Source organism: Papilio xuthus, unplaced genomic scaffold (assembly GCF_000836235.2).
Source record: "Papilio xuthus unplaced genomic scaffold, Pxut_1.1 DF827789.1, whole genome shotgun sequence".
NCBI classification, from domain to species: Eukaryota; Metazoa; Arthropoda; class Insecta; order Lepidoptera; family Papilionidae; genus Papilio; species Papilio xuthus.
The window spans coordinates 1621707-1632995 of record NW_013530860.1 but is presented as its reverse complement, the minus strand read 5'-3'; the positions used below and the strand labels follow the sequence as shown (position 1 = coordinate 1632995).

The window sequence follows — 11289 nt, the reverse complement described above, 5'->3', positions numbered from 1 at the left end:
AAACATGACACAGTATCTGACTCCCACGTACTCGATATGTATCTTATCAACGAAATACACTCAATGGACATAATCATTTGGATAATAACAGTTATTATCGGGGATTAGTTAAGTTCACAGATAAACTATCAAAATGTGAACTGAGATTTTATCATTCCTTATAAAAGTAAGATGTCAGTAGAATACTATAGAACAACTGGAAATCAATTTTATAGTAATAGACGCCACACGAATTTATCCAGGTGAGTTATTATGAATTTTCTAATCTTCAATTTATGTAAAAGAACGTTAATGAAATCTTTTAAATTTAAATATTGTCAAATCATAACTTACAAAATAACATATTTAGAATTGACGAAATAGAAATTATATTAAAGTTAATGGCAGTATGCGGAGTTGTTACGGTTTTATACCTATTTATAGTCAAAATTAGAGATGTTTAAGGTATAAATTTTAATGATTTTAATAGTAGCCATAATCTACGAATATTTCATTAAAGTGGTGATTAAATGATCTATCAGTAATTTGTATAATATTCTAGAATGATGCGATTCATTCTGTTGCTGGCCGCTGCCGGTTTGGCTGTGGGATACAAAAATCCTCATTATGCCTCCGGCCGGACTACGATGGTACATCTTTTTGAATGGAAATGGGACGACATTGCTGCTGAGTGTGAAAGGTTCCTTGGACCACGAGGTTTTGGTGGAATTCAGGTAAGAATTAATAATAATAATTTAGTATTAAAGAAAAAGTAAACCAAATTAGTGAAGCTGGTGTTTAGTGAACCAAATAATGTTTGAAATTCAATCTTATAAGGAAGCTCCTGAATATTATTGTCCTTCATCAGCATATTTTTTGTTTATAGATCTCACCACCTAATGAGAATTTGGTGATCTGGTCAAGGAATAGACCATGGTGGGAGAGATACCAACCAATATCTTATAGACTAGTGACTCGTTCCGGTAATGAGCAGCAATTCGCTAACATGGTGCGTCGTTGTAACAACGTTGGTGTTAGGTAAGAAAGTAGATGTAAATATCCGTTTCTTATGCGTACTGTAAAGGATTGGAACAAGTTGGCGGCGTCAGTTTTTCGAAGCATGACATCTCCTAAGTATAATTTACTAAGCTAACATCTTTCCATCACTTCACTTAACACCAGGTGGGATCGTGGTGAAGCGCTAGCTTATTCAATATAAAATAAAAAATATATAGAAACTAAAAGAGCAATAAGGAAAGGTTAGAAGGTTTAAAAAAGTTATGGAAAACCAATAGTTACTCGTTCGTAAAAAGGCGACGATATATAATAAAATTTTAAAGACAAGTTTATAAATTGGCTTGTAATATAAAATTAAATATGTTGAGGACCACTCATATCATCGCCGCTCTCGACACTGTTACAATGGCTAAAGAAAAGAGGTCACTTCACACGTTCATATAGATTTCTGGCTGTACTGTATATAGTTATATTTGAGATTAAACAAATTGTAATAGATAAAAAGTGTGGTACCAAAAATCATGGGAGCAGTTGTTTCTTGCTATTGCAAGAAAAAAACCTAATTTGTTTGATCTTTATTTTCTTAAACTAATTTTTTTATTGTTCCGTTGTGCTGAGGTTTAGCAAAATCCTAACAAAATTAACGTACAACCGAATCACTCCGCTGAGGTTTTCTTTGTTTATCGAATAAGCAGTAATAATAAAGCTTTTTCGGTTGCCTTGTAAATTGAATCGTTCAATATTGATTTATATTGTAGGCTTCTGTAACGTGGTTTCTTGATTGCTCTCTGAAGATTCGATCATTCCGCGAGATCAAATTTACTGTAACAAAATAAATACTACATTTATGCTCGCATAGGGAATCGTAACAACATGTATTCCGCAAAAGAAAGTTAGATTATAAAACCAGAAATGTGATTCGAATTATCGACTGGTAATGTTTTACTTTCTATATTCTCCTTCACGCTTCTTTTGTTTTATAGAATTTATGTAGACGCCATCATTAACCATATGACGGGTACTTGGAATGAGAATGTCGGCACTGGAGGCAGTACTGCTGACTTTGGAAACTGGCATTACCCTTCCGTGCCCTATGGAAGAAATGACTTCAATTGGCCACAATGTGTAATTTCTGGCAACGACTACAACTGCTGTCCTGACAGAGTGAGTTTTCCTTTTACATTTATACTATGGATTGAACAAAGAAACAAGGCTAGCAAAAAACATGACATTTTATTATGAAAAAATTGCCATGTAAAGTGGACCAAGTTTAAATAAATTCAATTCCCTGACGTTTACTTATTTTTATTGAAATTCAAAATGTAAAAAGTAAAGGAAATATACCAATAATTATTATAATAAATAAATTTGGAAGCAATAGTTATACATATCTCACTGGAGATTAATATCAAAATTGGAAGCATGCCTTCGCTGCATTCTGTCAGCTCACAGATATGACTTTGGCAGCAATAAGGTTATTGATTGACATTAATACTGTGCTCAATATAATTCGAATATTAGATACGTTTAAAATGAGTGATACATTTGGATTGCTTTTTTTTTTTTTATTTATAATACAAAAACTTCACATAACAAATTAAACATCGGTTAGACAGTAGTACTAAAAACCCACAGGGTTTAGGTGTACTTACTGGTCGCTTTTGTTTCACTGAATGATGAAATTGCAGATTTTCGTCACAATGACAATTTGTATTCACATAGAATAATTTAATTTATAATTTACAAATCAACAATTCCAGGTGCGAAACTGTGAGCTCTCCGGTTTGAAGGACTTAAACCAAGGTTCTGCCCATGTTCGTAACATGATTGTCAATTACATGAATCATCTGATTGGTCTTGGAGTCGCTGGATTCAGGTAGGTAATTTTTTTGAGAGTTGTCAAGATTTTAGTTTCAAATCATTATTAAAAATATCTTACGCTTTTTAGAATTGATGCTGCTAAGCACATGTGGCCTGGAGATCTTCGCGCAATCTATGACAGGCTACACAATCTCAACACAAACCACGGTTTCCCATCTGGTGCCCGTCCTTATGTCTACCAAGAAGTTATCGATCTTGGTGGCGAAGCTATCAGCCGGAATGAGTACACATCACTCGCTGCCGTAACTGAGTTTAGATTTGGATTGGAATTAAGCAGAGCCTTCCAGGGTGGGAATCAATTGAGATGGTTAAGCAATTGGGGACCTAACTGGGGCCTCCTTACGAGCGACGATGCTTTAACATTTATCGATAACCATGACAACCAAAGAGGCCATGGTGCCGGTGGTAATATTCTTACATACAAGAGTTCTAAACGATACAAGGGAGCAATTGCTTTTATGTTGGCCCACCCGTATGGCAAACCTCAGTTGATGAGCAGCTTCGATTTCTGGGACACTGAAGCTGGTCCGCCGATGGACCGCAATGGCAATATCATTTCCCCATCTATTAATTCTGTAAGTACCTAATAGTTTATAGTGTCAATGCCAAACATGCTCTGTCATATTGTGTCCGTCAACTCTTATTCATTCATTCATTCATTCATTCATTCATTCATTCATTCATTCATTCATTCATTCATTCATTCATTCATTCATTCATTCATAGTGTTTATTTGTTTAACCAGTGCTCTGTTTTAGGATGGTACTTGCGGCAACGGATGGATCTGTGAGCATCGCTGGCGTCAAATCTACCAGATGGTTGCGTTCAGAAATGTTGCCGGAAACACTGGCGTGAATAACTGGTGGGACAACGGCAGCAACCAAATTGCCTTCTGTCGCGGCCAGCAAGCTTTCATTGCTTTCAACAACGACAACTGGGACCTTAATCAAAACCTGAATGTACGAACTTTTCACAATAACTAACGCAAATAGTAATAGTGTATTTAGATCTGAATAATTTAGTAATCACTGAACAACAATCTTACTTTTCTAGACTTGCTTACCAGCTGGCACTTACTGTGATGTCATATCTGGTGTCAAAGAGGGCAACAGATGTACGGGCAAAACTGTTACCGTCGGCAACAATGGAGTTGCAAATATTTCGATACGAGCTAACGACTATGATATGATTCTTGCTATTCACCGCGGCAATGAGGTTGGTAAAATGAATTCATCTAATTGATCATATCTTGAATATAACATAGTTCTTTATTTTGGAGATTGTTGACGACATAATAAATATGTGTGAAGACTTTCTCTTACGCATTTGATTATCGGAACAAATAGGATAAGTCTTGGAGAAAGTTAAATAAGCTATTAACTTTATATATTTTTCTCTTTATTTTCTTTATAATAATAATTTTATTACTTTTGATGTATAATTTCAGTCAAGATTATGAAGATTGATTTCACTGGAATTGGCGTAGAAGCGAAAAAAAAAATGGAACCAAATGTGAAAATCTAAGTCATTAAAATATTCAAACGTACGTTTGTATTTTTTTCGTAATAAGAATAAAAGATTTTATACAAATCGTTGACTTATTATTCTACGACTGGTAAAGATTCCGATGTAAGGAATTCTATAAAAATTTCTTGTCCTTTTAGCGTCTGGTTGTGTCATAATTTTCTAATAACATCACTCACAAAAAGACGCATAATAACAAAATTATTAATAATCTATAAATTATTATTTATTGCATGACGCCTAATAATCAGATATATTATCAAGATTTATGTTCTCCATAATGATGTAACGCACGAAATATACTTATTTCCAATTTTATAATACACAAAATGTTCCAAAACGGAAGCAATTACATTTGATTGGAAATCATATCATATCAATTTTTATAAAAATGTTATCTCCTTGATAAGGAATAAAATCAATTTATTGTTGTTTATACTTTCGTTTCATATTAATCGAGCTCCTTAATCGGTAAAGAAAAAGTAGACGAAGAAGGAACAGGAAAAATTGGGAGATTTCGCTTTTGCAGTAAAACTACTTTACCGGTCATGCTGATTATTTAGGATCACCTGTTGTTTCTATACAGAAGCCTATTAAATTACATTTAATTTTAAATAAATTCGTATCCAGGATTCGTCATCATGGCGATCTTTGAAGGAGTGATACGAGTATGTCCAGCAATGGGCGTCACATAGCTGAGAAGAAGAAGAAATTCTAAATAAATACTAAATCCTTAAAAAATGCTGAATCGTCTCAGTACGTTCGTTAAAAATGAGCAGGGCATTAGAGTTAAATGAACACGTAAGGGGCTCTGGTATATTGCACATTATTGGAAACAAAGAGACACTCAAAAACTTCACATAGAGTACCAACTTAAAGCGGTATTTATCTCTTCATTCGATAGATTTTGCTTCGACTAAAAGTACAATAAATCTAGTATCATATATGTATATCCCAAACATTATTGACTGATGTTGGTGGGTTGAACGACAAATGCATACAAATATTAAAAGACATCAGGGACCATTAAAAACCGAAATTGATTGATATGGAGACGTACATAAATTGTTATTTACAATCCTATCAAAAATATTTACATTATCAAATGATTAAGCATATAAAATGGATGTAGCTAAGCGAATAATTTCTTATCGTTGAAATAATATGTTTTCATTATTGTTTATTACGTGTATTATTTATAATCATATTTTGATTTCCACACAGCTATGTTTTGAGCGTCGGTGGCTCAGAGGTCAAGCACTTGACTTGCAATCTGCAGGTCCTGGGTTCGAAAACCGCCATGCACCATTGTGTTTTTCGATTTACGATTTACATATGTACGTTTATCCGACGTTCCTACGGTTAAGGAAAACATCGTGATGCAACCTGCACATATCTGACAAGAAATTCAAAGATATGTGTGAAGTCAACCAACCCGCACTTGGCCAGCGTGGTTGATTATGGCCTAGTCATCCTTGGTTTAGGGTAGGCTCCTAACCCCTCGGTGGGGACGTATAGTGAGCTGATGATGATGATGATGTTTTACTTAGTAATCAAATACTTAAAAGATATTATTTATAAACATAGGAACTGTTGAAAATACTTGTATCATTACTCATGTAATAAATTGGTGTACTTTACTGGAACAATCTAAACCGCAAAAGGCCTAGTCAACCCTAACTTAATATGGGATCCGAGCTCCTCAGTCAAGATGTAAAAGAGCTAACAATTAAGATTGAAATGATAATTTTAGTTATATGATTCCATGAATTTCTTACACAGAGCGGCAATTGTCTTGGAGCAATTTTAATGATAAAAGATACCCAACATAATGGTTAAAGTATTGTGCTATGTATCGAGTGTAACGTGAGGCACGTTCATTACCAAGAGAATAGCAGATATTTCTCCAGTGACTTATTTGCAAATACTTATATAGAAGTGGCTCCACACGATAATACCACAGTGATAGAATGCAAGCAAAACGGTACAGATATATGTGGTAATCCAGTATCTGTCAATCGATATCTGTACAACAATAGAATTGAAATTTGATAGAGTACAAAAAATAATCAGATTTTGCGATTTGAGTGCCTCGTGCTCTTAATCGCTCGTGTGGCATATGTCTTAGGCATTTAATCATTGTGGAGTAACTATGTATTTGTATGTTATTTACTCAAAAGTCTGCGTGTACGAAAGCAGCGCCACTGGACATTACAAAAGACTCTTGGATTTCGAAGTATATTACACTTTTAAGTGAACAAATAATAAGAATTGGAATTACTAATTCAATAACGCGGATTATTTGTTTTTTGTTGGTACTTCACAATGTGTTACAGAATATTAACAACAAATATGTATACATGACTCCCGCGTATTCGATATGAATCTAATCAATTGAATAATTATATTTTTAAACACTATCGTGGATTACTGGTACGAAGATACATTTACTATCTAATTTTTTACTGATTTTATCTTTTCCTATATAAGTGGTATGTTCGGTAGTGGTTTTGGAATAAGTGAAAATTGTTCTTTTATTATTTGACGCCAGGTGAGTGAATTTATAATTCTCAATCCTGTAGAATCAAATTAGTAATTGTCATAGTACAAAACCCCACTTTCGGTAGGCTCCGAGCCCCCGGTGGGGACGTATAGTGAGCTGATGATGATGATACTACAAAATTATTGTGAGATCAAATACTGTGGCTGTTAATGTTGAGAATCAAAGAAGTTTAAAATTGATTACCTCTGTAACCTCCTTAATGTTGATGTTCATTGAATTTTGTCTTATCTTTTAGGATGATTCGATTCATTCTGTTGCTGGCCGCTGCGGGCCTAGCAGTGGCCTTTAAGAATCCCCATTATGTCTCCGGCCGGACTACTATGGTTCATCTATTTGAATGGAAGTGGAATGATATCGCTGCTGAGTGTGAAAGGTTCCTTGGACCTAGAGGATTCGCTGGTGTTCAGGTAAGCTGAATTATTAAATATTGCTTCTGTCTTCAGTATGAAACTCGGAAGGTCTTGGCTCAATAAATCCCCCTTTCTAAATTTCACAATGACTTGATTCTAGATATCACCACCCAATGAGAATTTGGTGATCAGATCAAGAAACAGGCCATGGTGGGAGAGATATCAGCCGATGTCTTACAGATTGGTAACACGTTCTGGGAACGAGCAGCAGTTCGCTAACATGGTGCGTCGTTGCAATAACGTTGGTGTCAGGTAAGAAAGATAATAACAAGAATTAAAAATAAAGTTACTCACTTAGTCCAACAAAGGAAAAAAATATTTTAGTATATTAATTTGCACCTATGGCTTCATACGGGAAATTGATGGGTTTAGCTGTAGTTTAGCTGTGTGACTATGTAGTGGGAACACGAAACCCGGAATCCCAGGTTCCCAGACCTAGCCTGGTGGCGATCTAAGGGCATAACGTAGAACTGGAACTGTATACCTCGAATTATTACAGGATATATGTCGATGCCATAATTAACCATATGACTGGTACTTGGAACGAAAACGTGGGCACCGGGGGTAGTACTGCTAACTTCGGAAACTGGCACTACCCTGCCGTACCTTTCGGAAGAAATGACTTCAATTCACCTCAGTGTGTGATCTCTGGCAATGATTACCGCTGCTGTCCAGACAGGGTAAGTACAAAGCGGATAGAATGCAATTAATCAGATAAATATAACAGCTACATACCAAGAAATTAATAATTTGAATACCTTATAATCTTTTATTGTAGTAGTAAGACCATACCGCATGGAATGGATGCAGTTTTTTTTTAATGTTTTCAGGTAAGAAATTGTGAGCTCTCAGGATTAAAAGACTTGAATCAAGGATCTACTCATGTTCGTAACATGATTGTAAATTATATGAACCACCTCATTAATCTTGGAGTAGCAGGTTTTAGGTAAAACAACTGTTTATGAATTTTACAATCTAAGATAATCTATTGGCTAAAACACAATGAAAAGTTTCTTGTTTAATTTAGGATTGATGCTGCTAAACACATGTGGCCTGGAGATCTTCGCGCTATCTACAACAGGCTTAACAATTTAAACAGGAATCATGGTTTCCCATCTGGTGCTCGTCCTTACATCTACCAAGAAGTTATCGATCTTGGTGGAGAAGCTATCAGCCGAAACGAGTATACACCACTCGCTGCGGTTACTGAGTTTAGATTCGGAATGGAATTGAGCAGAGCCTTCCAGGGTGGGAATCAACTGAGGTGGTTAAGTAACTGGGGACCTAACTGGGGCCTCCTTGCGAGCGGTGATGCTTTAACATTTATTGATAACCACGATAACCAGAGAGGTCATGGTGCCGGTGGTAATATTCTTACATACAAAAATGCCAAACGATACAAGGGCGCAATTGCCTTTATGTTAGCTCACCCATACGGAAAACCCCAATTGATGAGCAGCTTTGATTTCCGTGACACTGAAGCTGGACCCCCACAGGACCGCAACGGAAATATTATTTCTCCTTCTATTAATTCGGTAAATAATTTATTTTGGAAATAATAATTATATTTACATTTGTTACTTTACTATTGAACATTTTATACGCTTGTCATTTTTAGGATGGCAGTTGTGGTAACGGATGGATCTGTGAACATCGCTGGCGTCAAATCTACCAAATGGTTGCGTTTAGAAATGTTGCCGGCAACACAGGTGTGAGCAACTGGTGGGACAACGGCAGCAACCAAATTGCCTTCTGTCGTGGTCAACAAGCATTCATTGCTTTCAACAATGACAACTGGGATCTTAACCAAGACTTAAACGTATGGAAACTTATCTGTATCAACAATTACAAACTTTAAAGGTCATAAATAGTAATTGAGAATTTGACTCAAGAATATTAGGCTTTTGTAACCCGAGTATTTATCCGAGTCTAACCCTTGCATATAAATCCTCATGAATTAATATTTTAAAGGTTTTCAATATTCATTTTTAGACTTGTCTACCTGCTGGAAATTACTGTGACGTCATATCTGGTGTGAAGAGTGGCAACAGATGCACTGGCAAGACTATCACTGTGAACAACAATGGCCGCGCCCGTATCACCATACGCTCTAATGAGTACGACATGATTCTGGCCATTCATCGAGGCAATGAGGTTGGTATACCATGAACAGTACCATTTAGTTTTTATGGTCGCAATGTCTAATGATTTTTGTAATTTTTTTTCAGTCAAGATTGTAAGGCAGAGTGAAGACTGTATGCGACTGAAACAACAGATGTTTTTTTTATGATTTTGTTAAGTTTAAAAACGAAATTGTAATATTCCTTAATAAATATTTTGATATAAAGTTGTATATTTTGTTATTGCCATATATTTGCAACCGTGACGGTTTTGCAGTCTGTACTGTACGTAATTTAGTTAAAAGTCTTTCGAATTATAGATACAAATGAAGATTGTTATTGTGAAGTAAAATAGCAGTTACAATAGTCTAAAATGGTATTAGATGGGCACGTGTTTATTCGACTGAACATAAGTATACAATATACATAACAATACAGCCGGTCTAAGCAGCCGGTCTATCATTTAATTTGAATATAAATGACAGTCTTCGTATTATGTAAAATCCGATTTCCGTGCTAAGTCTTCGTGGGCGTTATTCCATTGTTTCATTTCTATAGCCGCAGCTGTCTAGAGGAACCCTTTAGAGCAGTGCCATACGAACATTACTTATTAAAAAGATGCGGTTAAAAAACGCTACACAATGCTTTTCAGTGACGCAGCTTCGCTATGTTTCGTTTGATAATTTTAAAAGAAAAAGACGCAACGCAGTTCTTTTTTCGTCTTTATAGCCTATAGTGTTTGATTCTTAATCTTTGTCAAGCTTCTTCGAAATCGTATCGAGTCGCAGTTGTTAAGATTTGCATGTAAAATAGAAGCCTCGTGTCGTGTGACATTGCTCTAATCCATTAGACGTATGAACTTCTGACGTCAACGTCAATAGGACGGCTTAGCAGAAACTTGTAATTGTGACGTTAATACGAGGATACGTATGCGTAACTACAATGAACTCGTTCGATTTGCCATTTGATTAGACTGAAATAGAAGCAGTTTTGAATGGAACCTTATTGTTGTACTTCTATTGAAATTTATTTTACGTACTGTAGCATTGTTACATTAATTTGTATATATTCATTAAACTTTTATTGAAGAAAAAAATGTAATTTTTTTGTTATTTTAAAAATTTATTTTTATATTCCGACAATTAATTTATTAAGGTTTATTTGTCGTAAAACCTAAAGGTTTTTATAATATTATTTCGACTATAATATAGCCAGTTCTCTACACTACAATACTACGTAAAAGCAATTTCATATTCTTACACGTAAAATGAGTTCCTCCCTGTATTGATTACTCCAATATACCTAATTAGTAGGTATTGCGTCATAATCCGCGCTTTGAACATTAACACGTTGACGTGTATATTCTGCGTACGGTGCTTTGTAAACTGACGTTTTAACCACATATTAGCGAAAGATCAATTAACTTAATCAGTAGACGAATTTCTCATAATAATAAGCGTTTGAGCTCAACACGGATAGAAGATGTATGTGATATACATTTTGTTCTGTAAAATAATAACATTATTAAAAAACTTATTTAAACTAATAATGTATTATAAAATAATTCATTTATAATAAACTAATTGTTGCCCGTGACTCCGTCCGCGCGGTATTAAAAGAAACTTAATTAGTGGCCTATGTGTTCTTCCAGACTATGTTCTATATCTATGCCAAATTTCAACAGAATATGTTTAGCAGTTCTGGAGATCAAACAAATATTCATCATTTTTTTTATATCATAAGGTCGAAACGAGCGAGCCACCTGAAATCGCTGAAATAGCGAAGTGACCGTTGC

The 11289-nt window shown here is 35.1% G+C and overlaps 2 protein-coding genes across 2 annotated transcripts; both read left to right on the top strand.

Moving 5' to 3' along the window:
* The first annotated feature begins 132 nt into the window (after positions 1-132).
* LOC106115528 (alpha-amylase 1-like) lies at positions 133-4368 on the top strand. Its single transcript, XM_013308954.1, has 9 exons — positions 133-242; positions 542-713; positions 866-1017; positions 1980-2160; positions 2757-2872; positions 2945-3452; positions 3636-3836; positions 3931-4092; positions 4325-4368. The coding sequence occupies exons 1-9, from the start codon at positions 172-174 to the stop codon at positions 4334-4336; spliced, it is 1575 nt and encodes a 524-aa protein (XP_013164408.1). The 5' UTR covers positions 133-171; the 3' UTR covers positions 4337-4368.
* Positions 4369-6849: 2481 nt separating this feature from the next.
* Positions 6850-9721, top strand: LOC106115523 (alpha-amylase 1-like). Its single transcript, XM_013308950.1, has 9 exons — positions 6850-6952; positions 7200-7371; positions 7475-7626; positions 7874-8054; positions 8205-8320; positions 8402-8909; positions 8993-9193; positions 9367-9528; positions 9603-9721. Exons 2-9 carry the CDS (start codon positions 7201-7203, stop codon positions 9612-9614), a joined length of 1503 nt encoding a protein of 500 aa, XP_013164404.1. The 5' UTR covers positions 6850-6952; position 7200; the 3' UTR covers positions 9615-9721.
* The last annotated feature ends 1568 nt before the right edge of the window (positions 9722-11289 follow it).